This window comes from Peromyscus eremicus, unplaced genomic scaffold (assembly GCF_949786415.1).
Source record: "Peromyscus eremicus unplaced genomic scaffold, PerEre_H2_v1 PerEre#2#chr22_unloc_1, whole genome shotgun sequence".
Classification (NCBI taxonomy): domain Eukaryota; kingdom Metazoa; phylum Chordata; class Mammalia; order Rodentia; family Cricetidae; genus Peromyscus; species Peromyscus eremicus.
Window position 1 is genome coordinate 9540474 of NW_026734286.1, and position 22609 is coordinate 9563082.

A 22609-nucleotide genomic window follows, 5' to 3' on the forward strand; every position below is an offset into this window, starting at 1 on the left:
AATATACCACATGCACCTCTAATCCATCCAGGGGCTGTCACTGACTGTCAACCACTTCTGTAATCAGAGTTAGCACGTGACTCCACCTGCTGTTTCCCAAGGTCAGGTAGAAATGAGTAGCCGTGGGAAACTAGATCACCTGAGCCAAAATCATACAGTGAGCCAGACTGAACATGCCAGTCAAGTGTTCGTGTGGCTTTAAAGAACCCTCAGTGGAAGGCCTGCAGGCAGGACACAGGATGAAATTCCTCCACAGAGCAGTGGAGCCCAGCAGTAAAGCAGCTGGACAGGGATTCTTCATGCCATTGCCACTGCTGCTGGCTGCTGCTTCAGCACCGTCACAGATTCCAGACAGGGTGTCAAAAAGTGGACAGTGGATTTGGAGGCAAAGGCCAGGGTGCCATAGATCCAAGTAGACTCCAGGACAAAGATTGACACTAATGGTCCAAAATGCTGGGATGTCAGAGGCTGCACATATGAGACAGGGTCTCAAGTATAACCATGCTTATCTAAATCTCACTGTGGTCTCCCTGCAACAGAGTCCTCGGTGCAGAGTAGAGTTGTGTGCCACGCCTAGCTTATGTTTATTTCATTAGTAAATGTGCAGAATTACTAAAAGTCAGGCAGGGTGGTGCAGGCCTTTAATCTTAGCGCTCTGAGCAGAGGCAAACTGATCTTTATGTTCTTGAGGCTAGCCTGGTCTGCATAGTGAGTTCCCCACCAGCCAAGGCTTCAGAGTGAGACTCTGACAAGGAAAATAAAACAATAGGAGCATGTTGTAAAATTGCTTATTCTTAATGTGGCTTATTTTTTACTAATGATGCAGAACTGAGAAAAATGAATCTGTAGACTCATATATCAAGTGGGCAGTAAAAATGTATAATTTAGTCATCAGAATATTACAAGGCTTTATAGTAATATGGAGTTATTAAGTAAACACTAATGTTACTGAATGTCACGGCATGAGTGTGTGGGTTCACATGGGTCCATGGAATGAAGACTCAGAGGCATCTTAAGAATGAATCTAGCCTTTCATGGCTGCAGGGGGTCCAGCCTGGAAGGACTGAAGCACTTTCCCTTCACCTAGGGCATATTTATTTACTCTTTTTTACACTTTAGCCAGTTAATTTCCGTTCCTTCAAAGCAACCTAAAAGGAGCTCCCAGAGACCAAATACCAAGTGTAAATTACTTGATTTCTCAGGTACCATGGTCTTCCTGGATTTCCTGAACCAAATTTTGCATAGGCCTTTGATCCTTGAGGGACTCTCTGATCCTTGACTCTCAAACAAGATTCACTTAGGGCGATAAGAGAAACAAAAGGTGTGGTTAAACAAAGGAAGGATTAGAGCTAGGTGCTACTCTCTGGAACCAGGCCAGGAGCTCAGCAGGAATGCACTACAAATTAATTTTGACCACATAGGGTTTAGTTGACTAAAATCCTGTATATACATTGATTGGACTTTTCTATAGAATAATAGTTTAAGAGATTGCATATTTCTGGTGCATTTTTAATAAGTGTTCTTTTTACAAAAACGAAGATAATATTACGTTTTCCACACTTGGCCTGAAGTATGGTCGTCCCAGAAACTGACAGGTTTCCTTTGTCCTTTCTCAGTTTCATAGTAAAACCTACTAGTGTCCCCAAAATGAGTCTTCAACTCCCAAGAAGCTGGACAAAGTTGAGGTCTGACTCAGCAGGTGCCTAGTGATAAGTTTTAAATCCTCAGTTGCTGGGTTCCTCAGCCGCCGATCAAGCCAATCAAGCCAAATTAATAAATCCAGATTTAATGAACAGAGCAAAACAATCCTGGGTGACCCTTGGAAAGGCAGGGGAAGTCCCATGGCAAATATGGCTGCCAGGCCTTAAATAACTTGTAGGCATGGTCTTGAGTAGCCCCATGGAGGGGCTGGCTTTTGGTGGCCTTTGAGGGGGTGGGGGTAATAGGAGGGCAACTCTAGGGGAGGAGCTTCTGTTTGGCGGGTCTGAGGAGAGAGAGGGGAGACTTCCACCTGATCATCCCAGACTCTTTAGGTATATGATATGGATGGCAGGGACTGAGGTGGAGCTTCTACCAGAGCACCTGGTCCCTGCAAAGGATCAAGGTACCACAATTTTCTCTCTAGCTGGGATAGGGGGAGCCCCTCACCCCACTCTGCAGGCCGCCATGGCACTACAAACGGTTTGGTGCCAAGGTTGGTCTTGCCAGTCCAGACACTTACTCTGGCCCTACTGGGTAACATCTGAGTTCAGATACTTTCTCCTAAAATTGCTTCAGTACGTTAAACAGGTTCCTCAGCTGTCTGTCCTCGGTTTGAGACCTAAAATCCTGTGTCCAGGAGGAAGAAGGGGGCGTGCCTACTGAGTGCAGGAAAAGAGCTGGGACTTTGCAGTCCAGGCGTGAGTGCGGCTGTGTTGCCAATCTCTGCAGGTCTGGGGCAGCTCTGTGCCTAGGGTGGAAGCCAGGGCTGGGAATCATTCTGCTGCCTCACTTCACAGCACTCTGTCCCCAAAGGAGCTGCTCCTATCACTCAGGCATCACTAGCCAATCATGGCCTCCAGCCGGACTGCCAGTCAGAATGGGGCGGGCACTTCCAGTCTGCCATGCTGCAGGCTCCCCGGCTCTGGGTTGAGGGAGCCGCTGGTGTTCCATGTCCTGCGCTGTGACCGGCTGCCGGGAGCTGCGAGGAGAGCGGGGCGAGCTCGGAATCGGCCATGGTGAGTGAGCGGCCGCCGTCCCCACCCGGGGAGGAGGCTCGGGAGCCGGTGTGGGGTCCCGGGGCTGTGGGAACCGGCGCCGGTGTGGGGTCCTCACCGGGCTGTGGGAACCGGCGCCCTGACGCCGTGCCCGGTGGGGTCACGTGAGTTCCCCGAGGTCCTTAGTGTTCCTGTAACTCCCGGGTCCTGCGGCCTCTGAATAAGCTGCATCTGTAGATTGCGGCTGCGCCTGCGCAGAACACGGGGATGGGGGGGTATGCTGTGTGGATAGTTCCTTATTGTGACGTCACCATGCAAAGCAAGTGCAGGCGCCGCTATCCTAGTCGCCAGGGAAGGCAGATTGGTAACTGACAGAGCCCTGGTCTCTCTAGTGTCTTCTGGAAGTTCTGCGCTTGTCACTGAACATTCAGGTGTAGATCCGTCTGCAGTTAATTCTGTGCAGGACGTAAGGTTTGCGTCATTAACACATCTGCATGGGGATGCCAGGCTGGTCCAGTCACGAGTGTCAGCAGGGCCAGACTTAGGGTTTCCTGGCCTCGTGTGTCACAATTGACTCTATATTAATTGCGTCTTTATTTCTAAGTTTTCTCTTAAGTTCTGTTGATCTCTTGATTCTTTCCCACACGGTACACTCTTCATTGCGGTTGTGTGCGAAGATTTGAAGTCACATGATCTCACTCTGTGTACTATTTACTCAGTCTTGTGTTGATTATTATTTCATTCATGGTGACCTTTAGTCGTCAGTTTTCTGTTGATGATAGGAAAAACCGTTACACTTTTTATTGTACTGTTGTTGAATCTATAGCTGACATCCTGTACTGACACAATATTGAGGCTTCCTGTCCACAGTTGTGGAATTTCTCTCCTTTGTTTGAGTTCCTTGATTATTTTAATTGTAAAGTTACAGATATTTGTTAAATTTCTTTGTATTTCTGGCTGTTTAATCTATGGTGACATGAGAGATGTGGAGTAGTATTTTTAATTTACCAAATGTATTTATTTCATGTGCATGAGTGATTCATGTGCATACATATGTGGTCACCCTGTGTGTGTGTGGTGCCCACAGAAGACAGAAGGAGGCATCTGATCACCTGCAACAGGATGCAGGGATGATTGTGTGCCACCATGTTAGTGCTGGGAACCAAACCCAGGACTTCTGCAAGAGCAACAAGTGTCTTAACTGCTGAGCCATCTCTCCAGTCCTAAACATGACAGATTTTCAAAACTTTTTGTGTGTGCACATGTACACGCTGAAAAGCCAGTGTTAAGAGAGTTGAGGTTTGCTTAACAATCTGTCTTTGGGGGCTGTGAGATGACTCAGTAGGTATGCTGGTTTGCTTTGGTCAGCTTGACACAAGGTAGAGTCACACTGGTCTGTAGGTAAACCTATAGGGTATTTTCCTGATTAGTGGTTGATGTAATAGGGCATCCCACTGTGGTTGGTGCCACCCTGGGCAGGTGGTCCTGACTTCTATAAGGGTCAAACTGAGCAAGCCATGTTAGCAGGAGGGCAGTAAGCAGCATTTCTCCAGGTTGACATATGTGGAATGCATAAGCCTATGGTGTATCTGATTTAGCAAATCTGTTCTTGGCCAGCTCCTCTTTGTGTGTTAGGTAGAGCTGGAGGCTTGTAATTACTGAAGAGAATGTTCTTTGTTTAGGTCTAATAGTGTGCTCTAAGGTTGCATGGATCCCAATGTGTAGCCCCACAATCCATTGACGTTACTGTCCCCCTAAGTCCAATCCTCAATTCTTGGATTAAAGGTTTTTGGCACCTCACAGTGCGAAATCTACCCATCTGAGTCACAGAGTGGGATGTCCATTTCAGTAACAGGAAACTTGTTTGTATTTGGAGCATGGTCTGGTTTCCACTGAGGCCAGAATAGAGGGAATAGTTTATAGTATACATCACAGGGGAAACAGACTAGGCAACGGCTTGGATTACAAGTTGTTTAATATTAAGACAGTGAGCTGCAGGGGTTTCAGAAGAAGAATCTGATGGGACAGGGCGAGCGCCTTTCTGTGTATTTCCCAGTCTGTTAATTCATACCATGTGAATGAAGGAAAACCAAATTGGTGTGTATACAGTTTATGGATGTTGCTTTGAGCCACTGAAATTTACAATTGGGCAATTCTCTCGTGTTGATAAGTACAATCCTGGTTGTCTCACTTCAGTCAGGTGAGAATTGAGACACAGGGCATTTGACTGTGGCTTGTGTGTTAGCGTACAGCAGTCAGTAGCTAACATTTTACACAGAGAAGACCATACAATCAGTTATTTATGACATTCCCTCTACCAGGAAAGGACCTACTCTTTCACAGTCAGTATAGGTATGTGTTTTTAAGGTTTATTTTTACCTCTTTTAAACACTGGTTGTTGGTATCTGTGTTAGTGTCTGTTGCTGTAGAGAGACACCATGACCATGGCAACTGTTATAAAGGAAAGCATTTAATTGGGGCTGGCTTACATTTTCAAAGGTTTAGTTCATTGTCATAATGGTGAGGGATGTGGTGGCATGCAAGCAGACATGGTCCTGGAGAGGTACTTGAGAGTTCTACATTTGGATCTGGAGGCAGCAAGAAGAGAGAAGGCCACTGGGCCAGGTTTGGGCCCTTGAAAGTTCAGAGCCCACCTGCAATGACACACTTCTTCCAACAAGACCACACCACCTAATCCTTCTCAAACAGTGCCACTCCCTGATGACTAAGTACTCAGTCACAGGGCATATGGGGCCTTTCTCATTCAGACACCACAGTGTCACTTCTGTTCTCCAGTGACTCCCAGTTACTAAGAACTTTATTCGAACATTTATGCGATGGTGGCAACGCATGCCTTTAGTCCCAACACTTCAGAGGCAGTGGCAGGCAGATCTCTGTGTTTGAGGCCATTCTGGTTTAAGAGTGAGTTTTAGGACAGCCAGGGATACACTGAGAAACCCTGTCTCAAGCATCCCAGAAAAAGAACAGACTTGATTTGATGTTTCTCAAGTGGTTATTCATGTATTTATTTTGAGAGCAATGTGCCATGTAGCCCAGGCTTGCCTGATACTATGTCCTTGAGATATCTAAACCTGCCTCTGCCACCCAGGGCTGAGAATACAGATATGCAGGTCAGAAGGAAAAAGACAAGGAATTGAGTGTCCTCATGGAGCCCAGGCTTTTATTAGGGCTTTCTGATGCAGAGGAAGCAGTGTGGGAATCTGCGTCCATTGCCTACCTGCAGGCTGGGGTAGTCACAGCAGAGAAAGGGATGAGGTTGCAAGGGTTCCTGTTTTGTCTGCAGTTGAAATTGCCAGTGAGCACTTAGGAAATCAGTTTTAGGTGATTGATAAATGTCCTGATCAATGTTTATTTGGGTTCCACAGACCGGGGCAACCAAGATTTTGGATAAAGAAGTGAATTTCCTTCTAGAAACCAAATTGCTGTAGTTCCACTAGTTCACCCAGAACAGCAGAGCTGGACTAATGGCTGTGGTCCTGCCTAACTGGCCTGTTATTTTGCTGGCTGAAAACGTACAGCCCAAGAGAAAGGGTTTGGGTGATCCTTGGTGTGCTCCAACATAAACTGTTAGGCCCCTAGCACGGGACCGTAAAGCCTTTTCAGTGTTTTCAGACAATTTCTCGGGACTGTAATTCCATCATTTGGACTTTCCTTTCCCCGCTCCCAGCCCCCCATAAATCATTCCTTGCCTTCAAGTTCATGGCCTCCTTTTGCTTTGTTGTTCCTATTTAAATTTGACCTATGGCTTTTTTAAAAACTTATTTAACTTTTTTTAAAAAACTTTTTAAACTTTATTTATGTGCATTGGCATCAGGGCTGCTGGAACTGGAGTTACAGACAGCTATGAGCTGCCATGTGGTGCTGGGACTTGAACCCAGGTCCACTGGAAGAGCAACCAGTGCTCTCACCTGCTTAACCGTCTCTCCAGGCCCCCTGAGCTATAGTTTTTTAAAACACCCTTTTCTTCAAACTCATTAAGATGCACTCTGTCCTATCTTTGAATGAGAAACTGCAATGGGTAGGAGTCTACCTGCTTAGTTTTTGGTTGTGAGCCTAGCCTTTCGAGGCTGAGCCATCTCACCAGCCCACTGTACCTGTTCACTATTGCTTGATTCCACAATACCAAGGCAGGCCCCTAGTACATAGAATTAAGTATTGCATCTTTTTCATTAATATGGCTTAAGTTGAAGCTCCCTGCTTTGTAGGGGTGATTTCTAGGTGGAGACATTCACCTGCCTCCATTTAATTTTAGACCTTCATGCAGGCCAGACAGTCTGTTCTCTTGACCACAGGGCTTTTTCTAGTAGCAGGCCTTAGTTACTGCTTTTAACTTTGCTCCTTCCTAAAGCCCCTGGACTCCCTTAGCTCAGACATCAGAGCTCCCACACACGTTTGGCATCTTTGATCTCTGGTAAGGATGAAACTGCTGAGAGTTCCAGTGACACTTCTGGCTTTTTGTCAAGAAAGCAACTGATTCCTTTTGTTTGAGGACTCTTTTTTTTTAAAGATTTGTTTATTTATTATGCATACAGTGTTCTGCCTGCATGTATCCCTGCAGGCCAGAAGAGGACACCAGATCTCATTACAGATGGTTGTGAGCCTCTATGTGGTTGCTGGGAATTGAACTCAGGACCTTTGGAAGAGCAGCCAGTGCTCTTAACCTCTGAGCCATCTCTCCAGCCCTGTTTGAGGATTTTTTACCCTCAATGGTTTAGCCAGTTCTTACCTCACCCTCTCTGAAGAAGTAACCATACCGGGATTGGAACAATTAATCTGGCTTCTTCCAACTGTATTTGGAGTATCAGGTGGCAATATTGGGGTATTCCACCAGAGATGATTCCCAACTGTCAGATGTAGAGAGGAAAGGAGGTCCATGGCTGGTGTCTTGAAGGATTAAAATGTCAAAAGTCCATTAGACTGTCCTGATCTGCTCAAAAGAGCTCCTTCCATTAGACTCCTGGTTTTCCTTTGGCCTCTAAGGTTATTCTCCAGAGCAATGAACCCATCATAGCTTTCACATCCTTTGAAAGTTCTTGCATGAGCTAAAAGTCAGCATGATGCCCTTCCCATGTGGCTTCTACATGGGAGAGAAGAGATATTTACCATCATTTCATGCTTATGTTAAAACAATGCTGGCTGGTCTCCCTTGGCTACAGGCAGATACTTCAATGAGCCAAAGTCTGATGTCTTACATCTGGACAACATCTTTTTATCAAGAAGGAAATATTAGTGAAATATATTTGTCTAATTAACATCTCCTGTAGACTTACACTTGTATCTGTGGTGTGTGATCCCTTGGGTTGTTACCAAGTCTTTTAGTCTTTGGTTAAACTTTCCTGCTGAGTGCTGAAGACTGTGCAGATGGCCAAAGTAATTTTTCTTCTCTTTGTCAAGGACAGTTGTGCAACTGATCGCATGTGGGCTTGAGAAGACCTTCAGGCTCCTGTAGCCCTTTTACCAATTGTCCATCAATGTGAGAATGAGTCAAAGCCTTGCTTGACAAACTAGTTTACTTTGAAACCTGGATTGACCCTCCTTTTGGTAGACTTGACAATGTTTTGAATTCATTGAGTGGGGTTTCCCTGCTCTCCACATTTATAACCTGTCAATTCCTGTTGTATTTCTCAATATATCTGTGTCACATTATCAATCTAAATAGAGGTTGAACATGAAATGACGCAGACTAAAGTCCCCTTTTAGAGATGGCTTTCTATGTCAGGCTGCCTGGATTAGAAAAGGTACAATTTAGTTTACCATATTCAATGTGGGATTAAGTACTCATAGTTTAGAGACTACAGGACACAGAAAACATATAAAATAACTGAAGAAAGAAGCAATATTTGGATGTTTTTTTCCCATAGCGTGTTTATTTCAAAGTAAGCAGAATTAAAGTAAAAGTATGGGTTCCCAGAGCATGCTTGGGGAGATACAAGAATGGACATCACAGTGGACCAGAAGAGTCCCAAGTGTCTTTGGGGGGAAAAAAAAACCAGGTATGGATATTCCACGATGGGCTTGGAGCATGAGGTGAGGTGTTAAGACCCAGCTTAGCCTGTGTCTGCAGCCTCTAGCTGCTCACTGGCTATAGCTTATCTAGCACCCTGCCTTCTAGTCTTTTGATTCTGTTGGGATGTGTGCTTTCCCAAGATTGGCTCTAGGCTGATGCAAATTCCCATGAGCCTTCCAATTCTAACCATTGTAGAGGATTAGGAACTTTATTGGATTCCTGGCTTGTGTTTTAGGCATGTAGCTAAGAAAATTCTTCACTCCCCAATGGAAGCCATTATACATCAGATAAAGCAATGTGCTAAAAATAAATCAAAGCAATGGGCAGTGGTGGTGCACACCTTTAATCCCAGCCCTTGAGAGACAGAGGCAGGCCGATCTCTCTGAGTTCGAGGACAGCCTGGTCTGCAGAGTGAATTCCAGGATAGCCAAGGCTACACAGAGAAACCTCGAAAATACAAACAAACAACAGCAAAAAAAAAAAAAAAAATCAAAGCAAACACACCATGGAACTCTAATGCCACCTTATTAGTATAAATGGTATAATCACCTGAAGACTCGGGAATTTTATGGGTGTCACCATTTTTTGATTGTGCCATGTGGTTGTAGTAACCAAGAAGTCACATAGCATTTACCTTTTTTAACTGAAACCATTAGAAATGATGATAACCTAGTCACATGGCTGCTTCCATCGTGATGAGGTCACAAGCCAAGTTGGCAGCAAACCACATGGTTGCTTTCTACTCAAGGTTAGCTCAGCTCCCAGCTAAGGCGAGCCCATTCTTCATCAGGTACCGGTCCTGGTGAGATCCACACTGCTCAAAGTTTAAATGTGCAGTGGTACACCCTCTTCTTTAAAACGATATTTGAGTGAGGTCAGCATGACTATAGAGGAGATGGTGCCTATGGCCTAGGCATGTGGGCCCCACACAGCAAAGTAACACAGGAAAAAAGAGTTCGTTGGCCTCAAGCAGAGACAGTTGAGTCCTTCCATGTGTCTTCCCACACAGATTGTAATGTGGTAGCCAAGTGTTGTCATCCAGGTGTTTCAACTGCTCCTCAGTCCCCAGACACAGGATGTTACTTGAGCCCATTTTATCCCAGTTGAGTCTGGTCTGGGCTGTGATCATGTTGGCTCGGATTTAAGACCTTCAGAATCCAACTTGTGGATTAAATAGTTAAATCAAATTTAAAACCTTAGTAGCCTTATGAGGCACTTCTACCCAGTTAGAAATGCAGCTTCCAGATGTCATCGTCTACAACAGTCACACTTCAGCACACCAAGAGACTAACTGCCTTCATTGCTTCCACCACACCTGATCCAAGGTTCTCAGGTTCTCTGAGAGAACAGGGTAGGGAGGAAAACAAGGGATAATGCCATGCAGTCAGAGAAAAGATAGGAACGTAAACCTAAGGTTGGAGGTACTATATTGTTTAATCTCTTCTTAGATGGGGTAGAGAAGGTTATATTATGGAAGCCTGTAACCCAGCCAGAGGAGGTGACTCCTTCCTGTTACTGTGCAATGTTTCCTTTTTTGTATTCTCTCTGTCTCTCTGTCTCTCTCTCTCTGTCTGTCTCTCTGTCTCTCTCTCTGTCTCTCTGTCTCTGTCTCTGTCTCTCTGTCACACACACACACACACACACACACACACACACACACACACACACCCTCTGTCTTTTCCTCTAGAGCTCTCTCTCCTTAGGTTATATTCCTTTCATGGTTTATATTGTGCTCATCACCCTCAGTCTCATATTCAAATGCTTGGTGTAACAATAGGAGGTGTGTCCTTGTAGGAGTAGGTGTGTCCCTGTTTGTTAAGGTGTGTCACTGTAGGTGGGTTTTGAGTTTTCAGAAGCCCACACCAAGGCAAGTGTTTGTTTCTGCCTCCTGCCTGTGTATCAGGATGTACCTGTCAGCCCCAAGCCTGCCTACCCTGATGCATCCTTTCATGATCATGCTCTAATCCTCTGGCATTGTGATCAAGCTCCAAATTAGAAACCTTCCTTTATAAGAGTCACCTTGGTCATAATGTGTCTTCACAAGAATAGGACAGTCACTAAGACAGGTTGTTTGAGTAATATTTTAGCATATTATCTGCCTGTATTCTGCCCATGTCATGTGAAATTAAGGCTGAATGAAAATAATATACTGATTTCTTGACAAAACGATCAGTCTGTAGCATGGTTATTACTGACAACTCATGCGGATCCATAGTGTAAAAGAGCAACAAGAGGAGCAGAGAACTTGGTAGCCTAGGTGGCTGTCATGTACTAAAACAGAGGTAACAGTTACCAGGGTAGTTAGCACTATTAAAGAGAAGGCACCTATTCTTCCTTGGAAATATAGAAAAGTTGTCGTAAGGGCATTGCCCACCCAGCCAAACATTTGACTATGGAAGGAAAAGGAAGGTGATTCCTGGTCCCAGAAATCACCTTCATACAGAACCTACTCCTGCTCTGTTCCAATGGGGCCAGATCCATCCAAAGCAAGAACCCTGTGTGGTGGTATCATCTGTGTTACTTGAAAGAAGATAGATGCAAATTTTAAAGGTTATGAATTCTTCTAGACTTAAAGCTCAGCACTTTTGCAGCCATCTGTTTGGCAGAGTCAAGACCTCAGTAAGGAGACAATGAGTTTTTAATGGCATGAATACATGTTGATGAAGTCTTGTTTGCATTTTGAGACCACAAGATGTTGAGATACTCAAACTTTGAGATACCTGCCATGAGTAGCTTCATGTATGGAGTGAACTTAACTAAAGAGTAAGATGTGTGAGAAGTGGCAGTGAGAAAGAGCCATCTAAGCCCTTTGAAACTGAAGTCCTAGGTGTCTGATACAAAGCTGCAGGATTTGGTGTTTGCCCAGCAGGGGTTCAGGCTTGCCTTGGTCCAATATTTCCTTATTTCTTTGGAAAGGAAATGTGTATTCTATGCTATTGCATGTTGGGTAGATATAATTAGTGTTTTGATTTTACAGTATGCTACAGTCAAGAGATTGCTTTCAGTGTCAGAAGAAACTGACATTCAACCTGTGTTGGGACTATTACAGAATATGGAGATCTTTGAAGTTAGACTAAATGCATTTTATTTTCATCATGGGTTGACTGTGAGTCTGTCATGGCATGTGAACATGCCATGAATTGAAAATCTCCCAGGTAGGATGACTTTGTCTCTGCTTTGTGGCTTTCATTGGGGTGCTTATGGAACCTTTAGGAGGAGGAGCCTTCCTGGAGGAAGGTAGTTCCTGGGGATTGGCATTGAGTGTTTATCTGATCAGCACACTTTGTCATCTATGTATGTTTTCTGGTGGTTGAAAGCGAGCAGCTTCCTTCCTTCTCATGCAGCCACGCCATCACCACCATTACAGACGCCATCCCTAAATAATATGAAATAAAATATAAGCAATTGCTTTTCCTTACAAAGGCATTTTTCTGGCCTGATATTTTTATTTTATATTTTTTGGCTTTTGTACATATGAAGCATTTGCCCTTCTGCTGAGCTTTACTCACATCTTAACTTTTCAGTATCGGCAGAGGGTATCATTTTTTTCCCTCCAGGATGGTATGTATTCATAACATTAATTCTGAGTCTCCTGAATCATTGTGTCTTAGTTAGGTTTTCTATTGATGCAATGAAACACCATGACCAAAAATGTTGGCAGAAGGAATAGTTTATTTGGCTCACACTTCCACATTGCTGTTTATCTATGGAGGAAGTGAGGACAAGAACTCACACAGGGCAGGAACCTGGAGGCAGGAGCTGATGCAGAGGCCATGGAAGGGTGCTGCTCACTGGTTTGCTCCTCATAGCTTGCTCAGCCTGCTTTATTATAGAACCCAAGACCACTATCCCAGGGATGACTCTTTTATTCTTCTCCCCACACTGCTTGTTTATGTTTTCCTGGATTTCTTTAAAGGATTTATTCATTTCCTCTTAAGGACTTCTATAGTTCATACAGGTGGACTTAAGGTCTTTTTCTTGTATTTCAGTTATGTTGGAATATTCAAAGCCTGCTGTGGTAGAATAGCTGGGCTCTAGTGGAGACGTATTGCCCTGACTGTTATAGATTGTCTTTTTACTCTGTCATCTAGGCATCTAGGATTGGGATGATTAATAGATCTAGGACAGGTTCTGATTTCTGGGTTTGTCTTTGTTGGGTGGGTGTTTTGTTTCTTGATTTCTGTTTCCTCACTGCATTTCCAGAGATTGGACTGGCTATGTGTTGCCTGGTAGGACATTTTTTTTGGACCTGATAGTTTTGGCCAATGTGGTTCCAGGTAAAGTGTGTTGCTGGGTATTGGGAGCTGACACTTAAGAATAGGGATAGGCTAGGGATCTGAAGGGATTCACAGTAGGGAGCAGAGTAGAGTGTTCCATGAGGATCTGCTTATTTCATCCGCTTGGAATGGAGGGAGACAGTGAACAGAGGCCACTCCAGAGGGTCTTCTATGACCCTGGCAATGAGACTCATGGGTTGGATCTAGAGAAACAAAAGGAGAGTGTAAGATATACAGACAGCCTGCCTGCTTCCCTGGTGGGAGTGGTCTGTTGATTAGCTGGATGTGTCTGTTGGTTAGCAGGAACATGCCTTCTGGAATTGGGGGCTGGAATAAATCAACAAGTGTGGAGAGGGAGGTTAGAGGGGAGAAGATCTGCAGGATCCACAGGAGATGTGGGCAGAGGGGGAGGAAGTCTGCAGCTGGTGTCCTGTTGCAGAGGTAGAGATGAGACCTGGGGTATTGGGTTTGGAGTAGAGGAAAGGAGGTGAAGGTCTTCAGTTAGCTTACCTGTTTCCCCAGCCTGCTCAGCTGGTGTGTTACCGTGAATGCCTGATGGTGTTGGAGGCTGGGGTACTGGGATGTGTTAGGGAAAGGAAGGTTGGAGGAGATCTTTGTGATCCATTGAGGATGAGGTCAGAGAGGAAAGGGAGAACACAGCAGGTTTTCTGCTACAATGCTGGGCATGAGTCTGGGGAGATTGGATCTGGAGAACAGGAGAGGTGTGGATCCACCATCAGCGCACTTGTTGTGAAGAGCTAGGTCATTGTCACAGTCTGAACAAAGCAAAAACAAATGTCAACAGTGTAAATAACTCAGTGTCCAATTATCCCGGACTCACTGTCTTCTGGGCTCCTCCAAGGGACTCGAGTCACTTCTCTAGCTCTGCCCTCTGCAGCGCATACAGCCTGTCTTCCAGGTCCCAGCTGCCTCCAGTTCACCGCTGCTGCTGGTCTTGGTAGTCATCCCACGGTACTGGCATCTCCAGTGTGCTCAGGCCTCTTGCTGCAACTGGGCTGCAGTTTCACCAATAGCCTCTCCTAGGCTTTCTTTGTGGTGCTAAACCTCAACTTCTCTGCATGACTCCATTCAAATGACTTCTCACAATGCCAAGCCTCAGCTGCCCTTCATGACTCCTTCATGCCTTTAAAACCAGTAAGGCCTGGGTGACTCTTACACTACTAAGTCCACCTGCCAGTGCAAGGTACAACCTTGGCCACTGTGGTGTTTTGAAAGAAAATAACTCCCAAAGGATATAGAACTATTGGGAGGTATGGCTTTGTTGGAATAGGTATGGCCTTGTTGAAGGAAATATGTCACTCTGGAGGCAGGCTTTGAGGTCTCATATATTCTCAGGCCTCACTCAGTCTGATACACGGACCACTTCCTATTGCCTGCAAGATATAGGACTCTCAGCTATTTCTCCAGCACCGTGTCTGTCTACACACCACCATGTCCCACCATGATGATAATGGACTGAACCTCTGAACTGTAAGCAAACCACCTCAATTAAATGTTTTCCTTTATAAGAGTTGCCATGGTCATAATGTCTCTTCATAGCAACAGAAACTCTTTGGAGAGCCTGCTCCAAGACCACCTCCAGAGTATGCAAAAAAATCCACGAATAGGGTGAGGGCTAGACTTTTTCTGTCTGTGGGGTAGGAAAAAGAGCACTCACGCCTTCTGATGATAACTTTCTCTTTTAGTTGATCTTGAAATATCTCTCTGTACACACAGAATTACATCTCTCTCCACACAGCTATATTCTCCACACAGTAACATCTCTTTCCACACAGCCATGTATCTCTGCGCACAGCTACATCTCTTCATATGCTTCTTCTACATTCTCCACCTCTATCTCTCTTTACATCTCTCTCTCATATAACTACATCTCTTGTTTCATACTTCTTCTTACATCCCTCATGCACATTTTTCCCTCTGTACACTCAGATACATCTCCCTTTCAGCACACACACACACACAAAAACACACACACACACACACACACCTTCAACAGTCAAACTCTGGACATTTATTTGTTAAACATTTTCAGGGTCTGACCCATTCTCACAACACAAGATAAGTCACAGAGTTTTTCTCAGGCTAGAGAAGTCACGCCAACTGGGCATGGTGAGTAAAGTAAGCACATAGCTTTGAGTGGTAGGGTTCTCAAACAGAAAGTGACATTGAAATTCAGGACTTAACAATAAACAATTAGTTGGCTGAACCTTGAGTGGTAGGGCTATTTACAGAAAGTCAATTACTTTAGGGGGTTATGTCTTAATGTTGTCAGCCAGACTTTGGTTTAACAGACACATAAGAACTTGTCCTTGTGTATTGTCCTTGTCTCTGCAGGGGCAGCTAGTCTGTTTTGAATTTGTTCTAAAATCTAAAATTAGCTGTCTTTGTGATTGAGAATACTGTTACTTGCCTATTTCAATTATGAAAAATATCCTAGTATTATTTCTATTCATCAAAATTATACAGCTTAAGCAGAAACCATCTTCCTGACCATCCACAGCTGTATGTGGTCCAAACACAATCAGTGGGGAAAATATTCATAGCTGTTTTAAGGGAAGAAATGTAGTGGCAGGTGAGAAAAATTACAGAGAGAAGCAACCAGTCATTTACAGTCAATCACCCCACAGCTTTGCCAAGTGGGGCTTTGCCAAGTGGGGCTTTGCCAAGTGGGGCTCCCCATCAGAGAATTATCTAGTGAGTCAACCTGCTGAACGTTAGTTGTCACCTGCTGTATATTCCCATGGCCTCTGGTAAAGCCATTGCTACCAGCAGCTCTCAGCAAAACTCTAACGAAGAGAGCCACCTCTGGAACACAGCTTCTGTGTACTGACTCTGAAGAAACACTGCCCAGAAGATTTCGCCTCAATGATGCTGGTCTTTTCTTAATCACTGCAAATTTCTCAGCTCCAGCTAACCAGCATCAGTTGTCTCAATAGGGAAAGGTTTTACTTCAGTGGTTCTGGTCTCTTGTTAATCACAGTAGATTTTTCAGCTCCAGCGGACCAGAGAGCATAGATTCTTCACACAAAAGGTCTGGAAGAGTCTTTACTTCCTTCTGAAATGTCAGAAGCCGGGCCTCCATCTTCTGCACTGCTCTCAATATTCTTATCTTCCAAGCTCCTACAGAACAGTTCTCTGAGCCCTTTCAGAGTCCTCCCCAAACAACATGGTCAGGTCTGTAAGCAATACCCCATGATACTGGTACCAACTTGTCTTATTTAGGGTTTCTATTGCTGTGATAGAACACCACAGCTAAAAAAGAAGTTGAGGAAAGGGTTTTTTTGGCATATATTTCCATATCACTGCACATCAAAGGAAACCAGGGCAGGAACTCAAACAGGGCAGGAACCTGGAGGCAGAAACTGATGCAGAGGCCATGGAGGGGTGCTGCTTACTGGCTTGCTCCCCATGACTTGCTCAGCCTGCTTTCTTATAGAACCCAGGACCACCAGTCCAGGGATGACACCACCCACAGTGGGCTGGGCCCTCTCTGCCAATCACTAATTAAGAAAATGCCCTACAGACTTGTCTACAGCTGGATCTTTTTGAGGCATTTCCTTACTTGAGGTTCCTCCTCTCAGATAACTAACTTGTGTCAAGTTGACATAAAACTAGCCAGCACACATTGGATTACAGGTGCTTAACATTCTCCCTACCTTTCTATATGTTTTTAAGTTTTGTTAAATTTTTTTGTTGTTTTCTTTTGGTGTGAGTTGTTGTTGTTGTTTTGGTTTTTTGAGACAGGGTCTCACTATACAACAACTTTGGCTGTCCTGGAATTAGCTCTATAGACCAGCAGGTCTTAAACTCACAGATCTGCCTGCGTCTGCCTCCTGAGTGCTGGGATTAAAGGTGTGCACCACCATCCACCAGGCAAGTCTTTTGAATTAAAAAAATATATATGCTTGAGTCTTTTGCCTATATATATGAATGTGAACCAAGCATGAGCCTCGTTTTCACTGAAGTCAGAAGAACATATTGTCTTCTCTTGATCTGAAGTTACAGATGGTTGTGAGCCTCCAAATGAGTACTAGGGATTGATTGAAGTCTTCTGCAAAGTAGCACATTATCTTAACTGTTGATGCAACTTTACACTCTAATTTTTTTCTAATTCAATATTTCCTTTGCTAATGTTTTTGAGAATGTTTTTATATGTCAGTCAGTAACTTATTAAAATTTCATTTGTTCATAGAAATATCATATTACAGTTTAAACTGGCCCACTCTAGTTTTCTGGAAGACAAGTATGGAAGTGGAATGAACATTTAAGTCTTTGGAGGAATTTTGACTGAGCCCCTGAGTGTTTTTTTTCCTTTGTTTGTTTGTTTGTTCGTTAGAAACAGGGTCTCACTATGTAGCGCTGTCTGTCTTTAAAATCTCTACATAGACCAGACTGGCCTCAAAATCACAGCGATTCACCTATCTCTGCCTCCTGAGTTTTGGAATTAAATGTGTGCATGACCATGCACACCTTGTTCATTTCTTTTTTGAAGTTAGGAATTTTGATACAATTTTGCTGATGTATACTCAGTAGCATTGCTCTGTTTGTATGTCTCTCTATATTATGTTAGTAGTCATTTCTCTTGTAACACCATAACCTATTTAGTGGGCACACAATTGAGAGGCATGATCTTCCTTTCCTGTTTCCTTCTACAATGACTTGGTGACTGCATTTGAAATTCTATGACATGGAATAAATGTATGGAGCACACAGAATCATGTAAATGTATTCTCAATGAAGTATACTTGTACAGTTCAGTCAGTCTCACCATTTCTATTACATACATATGTGGGATACTTTAGGATACAATGACCTATGAGGATGTGCCAGTGAACTTCACTCCTGAAGAGTGGGCTTTGCTGAATCCTTCCCAGAAGAGTCTCTATGAAGATGTGATGCTGGAAACCTGCAAGAACCTCACTGCTATAGGTAGGAATGCTAGTTTTTTGTCATGTTTTACAATAAGGGGACAAGCATTTCTTGATCATTGGTACTCTCGGGGGATTTCAGTTGTGATTAAGTAAGAATGTGGTGAATAAGTCAGGGATGGTTCTTAGGTTCAACAAAGATAGTGACTTAAATTTTGCATAATTTCTTATAATAAATCATACATTTTGTGGTACTGTATTTTAGGCTACAAATGGGAAGACCAGAATATCGAAGAACATCATCAAAGTTCTAGAAGACATGAAAGGTAATTTTTATATACAAGCTGATACATCTGTATCTCTGTAGAATTTTAAATGTGCTCTGAAGCTTTAAGGAATGGCAACACTGTAAATAAGCACAGGTTTATGATGATTATTAAATACTCACAAAACAATGTACCTCAATGTCAGGTAGGTGATCCATGTAATCCAAGGCATTTCTTTAAGAAAGAAGACAATGAAACAATGTGTTAACACGTGACACTATTTTAATCATAGCCCCATGAGATCCATTTTGGACTGTTCATCCCTTTATTTTCATACCATTTAAGTATTATATAGGCATACACATTGATTAGGGGGATCAGTGTCTGTCCAAGATCTTGTATATGCAAATAGTCCATAGTAAAGCTAGTATGCTCATATACTTATAAAAACTTACCATGGTTTATTGAGAGGGGCAATTTATGAGAGTCAAGAAGGCTGTCATGGAGAAACCTTAATCTCTATACCACATCTCTATGAGGAACAAAAAGTTAGATTGTGTGAATGCAATGTGAAAACCTTTTCTTTGTTATTCTTCCTTTAATAGGTATCTCATCTGTTCCTCTGGCTACAAACCATTTGAACATAAGGTATATGGAAAGAAGCAATGTGCCTCTCTCTCTCCTACAACAGTTAGAAGATATGTCGGAGTGCCCACTATGAGTAGACTTGGTGAATGTGATACAAGTTTACAATTAATTGGTTTTCCAACTACACTGGGAATACATCAACAAACTCACACTGGAAAAAAGCCTTATGATTACAAGGAATGTGGGAATTCTTCTGTCTGTACTGGTTCACTTTGCAAATGTAGTGTGACTCACAGTATAGAAAAATGTTATGCATGCAATCAGTATGGTAAAACTCTGAATTCTTCCAGTTCTCTTCAGAAATGTGAAAAAACTCATATAGGAAGAGGAAGTGATAAATGTGAATCATCTACTAATGGCTTTAACCATCACAGGTATCTTCAAACACACAAAAGAACCCATAATGAAGAGGATCTCTATGAATATAATCAACATGATAAAGACTTTAGATCTGATTCCTTTTTACAATTACACCAAAGAACTCATGTGGAAGTAGAATCCTATATATATAATCAATTGCAAAAGTCTTTGCACATTTCACTAGTCTCCAGTATTTTGAAAGTATTCATACTGGCGACAAACCCTATGTATGTAATCAATGTGGTAAAGCCTTTTCAAGTCACCATTATCTTAAAATACATGAAAGAATTCATACTGGAGAGAAACCCTGTATATGTAATCAGTGTGGTAAAGCTTTTATACATTTAACTAGTCTTCGAAATCATGAAAAAACTCATACTGGGGAGAAACCCTGTGAATGCAGTCAATGTGGTAAGGCCTTTGTATATCGCAGTAATCTTAAGACATATGAAAGAAGTCATACTGGAGACAAACCCTATGTTTGTAATCAATGTGGTAAAGCCGTTGTAACTCGCTGTAAACTTCAAATGCATGAAAGTACTCATACGGGAGTGAAACCTTGTGGGTGTAACCAATGTGATAAAGCCTTTGCACAATTCAGTCATCTTCAAAAATATTAAAATACCATACTGGAGAGAAACCCTATGAATGCAGTCAATGTGGTAAAGCCTTTTCAAATCACAGTAATCTTAAGACACATAAAAGAAGTCATACAAGAGACTCACCCTTTGAATGTAATCAGTGTGGTAAAGCCTTTGCACATTTCAGTCGTCCTCAAAAACATTACAAAATCCATACTGGAGAGAAACCATATGAATGTAATCAGTGTGGTAAAATCTTTAGAAGTCACAGTTATCTTCAAACACATCAAAGAATTCATACTGGAGAGAAGCCCTATGCATGTAATCAGTGTGGTAAAGCCTTTGTAAGTAGCAGAAATCTTCAAATACATGGAAGAATTCATACTGGAGAAAAACCCTATATATGTGATCACTGTGGTAAAGCCTTTGCACATTCCACTAGTCTTCGAAGTCATGAAAAAATTCACACTGGAGAAAAACCCTGTGAATGTAATCAATGTGGTAAAGCCTTTACATGTGGCAGTAATCTTCAAGCACATGAAAGAAGTCATACTGGAGACAAACCTTATGAATGTAATCAATGTGGTAAAGCCTTTGTAAGTCGTTGTAATCTTAAAATACATGAAAGTACTCATACAAGAGTAAAACCGTATGAATGTAATCAATGTGATAAAGTCTTTGCACATGTTATTTATCTTCAAAGGCATGAAAGAATTCATACTGGAGATAAACCATTTGAATGTAATCAGTGTGGGAAAGGCTTTACACAATTCTGTCGTCTTCAAAAACATTTCAAAAACCATGCTGGAGAGAAACCCTATCGATGCAGTCAATGTGGTAAAGCCTTTGGAAGTAGCAGTAATCTTCAAACACATAAAAGAACTAACACTGGAGAGAAGCCATATGAATGTAATCAATGTGGTAAAGCCTTTGTAAGTCATCGTAATCTTCAAATACATGAAAGTACTCATACAGGAGTAAAACCCTATGGATGTAATCAATATGTGCCTTTGCACATATCATTTATCTTCAAAGGCATGAAGGAAATCATCCTGGAGACAAACTATGAATGTATTCAATGTCACAGAAGCCTTCAAAAACATGAAAGGTGTTGTTATACAGGAGAAAAACCCAATGAATAATTGATGTAGTAAAACTTTGCAGGTCAGTGTAATCTTCACACATCAAAGAAGTAATAGTAAAGAGAAACCCTACAAATGTCGATGTGTAATGCGTCTTTATGTTACAGTCTTCTTCAAAGGCATGACAGGATTACTCCTGGAGAGAAACACCATGAATCTAGTAAATTCAGTAAAGCTTTGCACACCACACACAGTGTTCTCACTGAGCTGTCTCACTAGTGCTCAAGTAAGATTAGTAGAAGCATTGTATCAGTCAAATATTGTCTTTTTTCAAATTGTAAACAAATTGTCAACAAAGGATAGAGGAGCACAGAATAATTTGAATAATAAAACTTATTTGAAGTATCAGCTTCACTTATTTGCAAATGAAAATAGTATTTATCCTGCCATCCAGTTTTTTCAGTTGTGTTAGTTTATTCTAAGGAGTAAATGCTTGTTCCTAACACTTTCTCAGAAACACAAATGAATGACAGGGAATTGTCTCAGTGTATAAAAGTGATTGCTGCTAAGGCTGATGACCTGAGTTCAGTCTCTGGGATACACACATTACACAAACCAGTTTTTCTCTGATTACTACACTTAGGCTGTGGCATATGCACACCACACACCTGCACACATGAATATCTTTGAAACTAAAGTAAAGAATTAGTGAGGTCACTTACCTGCTTAAGGCACTTGCTCCCAAACTTGATTACCTCAGTTTGATCTTTAGTACTGACATAGGAGAAGTAGAGAATACACACCTGTAAGTTGTCCTCTGCCTGTCACATCCACAACATGGCACAGGTGTTTACATACTGGTAAAAATTTCTAAAGAGATGAAATTAACAAAGCAAAGAATATAACCAAAATATTGAGAACATAGGAAATGATTTTCCAATTGAAATTAATACATTATTATATTCCATGATATGTCACTCTTCAATAAAATAGATGGTTCATGATTAAGTCTTACATTATTTGTGTCTGATTCAAAAATAGGTCATTTTATAAACATCTCAGCTGGGTGTACTGGTGCATTTTGGAGAGAGGCAAATGGATCTTACTGAGTTTGAGGATATCATGGTCCACACAGTGAGATCATGGATACTTATTCCCATGTAGAGAGATCCTGTCTCAAAAAAAAAAAAAAAAGAAAAGAAAAGAAAATTTAAGTAACTGTAGCATGTATCACATTATGGAATTTTTCCTAACTTAATCTGGCTTCATCTCTACTCAACTAAACCCTTCCTTGTCTTCACTCACATCAAGAGAACTATGTTAAGAATGGCATTTAGAAGCAATGTGCAGAGTCCATTCACAGAGGGAAGAAACCTATTGAGTCCTTCAATGACCATGTAGCAGGGATTTTCATCACCTCCAAGTGAGAGAAGATAGAAGGAGTCATGGGACATATTCATCTTCTGAATTATAATGACATATTTGAGTCATGAACAGTTGCCTCAGTACTTGTGCTGTAAGATACCCATGTTTAGTTCCTAGCACCCACATCAGATGGCACAGAACTACTTGTATTCCAGCTCTAGGAGATCTGATGCCTTTGTCTGGCTTCCTTGCATGCCAGATATGCAAATGGTGTAAAGACATAAACATTTTATATATTTTTATATAATAAAATTTTCAATTATAAAAATAAAAACTTGAAAGCCCTTTTAAAAATATGGAGTCATAGATAGATAGATAGATAGATAGATAGATAGATGATAGATAGATAGATAGATA

The 22609-nt window shown here is 42.3% G+C and overlaps 1 protein-coding gene and 1 long non-coding RNA gene across 2 annotated transcripts; one reads left to right on the plus strand and one right to left on the minus strand.

The window, feature by feature from the left end:
* Positions 1 to 1770: 1770 nt before the first annotated feature.
* LOC131900481 (uncharacterized) lies at positions 1771 to 3463 on the minus strand. Its single transcript, XR_009376246.1, has 2 exons — positions 2222 to 3463; positions 1771 to 2089 (listed from the first exon to the last, which is right to left on the minus strand). It is a non-coding gene; the product is annotated as an uncharacterized LOC131900481 (long non-coding RNA).
* Positions 2601 to 21841, plus strand: LOC131900480 (zinc finger protein 709-like). The gene is given in 6 exon segments (XM_059251698.1): positions 2601 to 2717; positions 17825 to 17951; positions 18156 to 18216; positions 18762 to 19335; positions 19338 to 19775; positions 19778 to 21841. Coding segments are annotated over 6 exon segments (2313 nt in total). The 5' UTR covers positions 2601 to 2714; the 3' UTR covers positions 20888 to 21841.
* Positions 21842 to 22609: the final 768 nt, after the last annotated feature.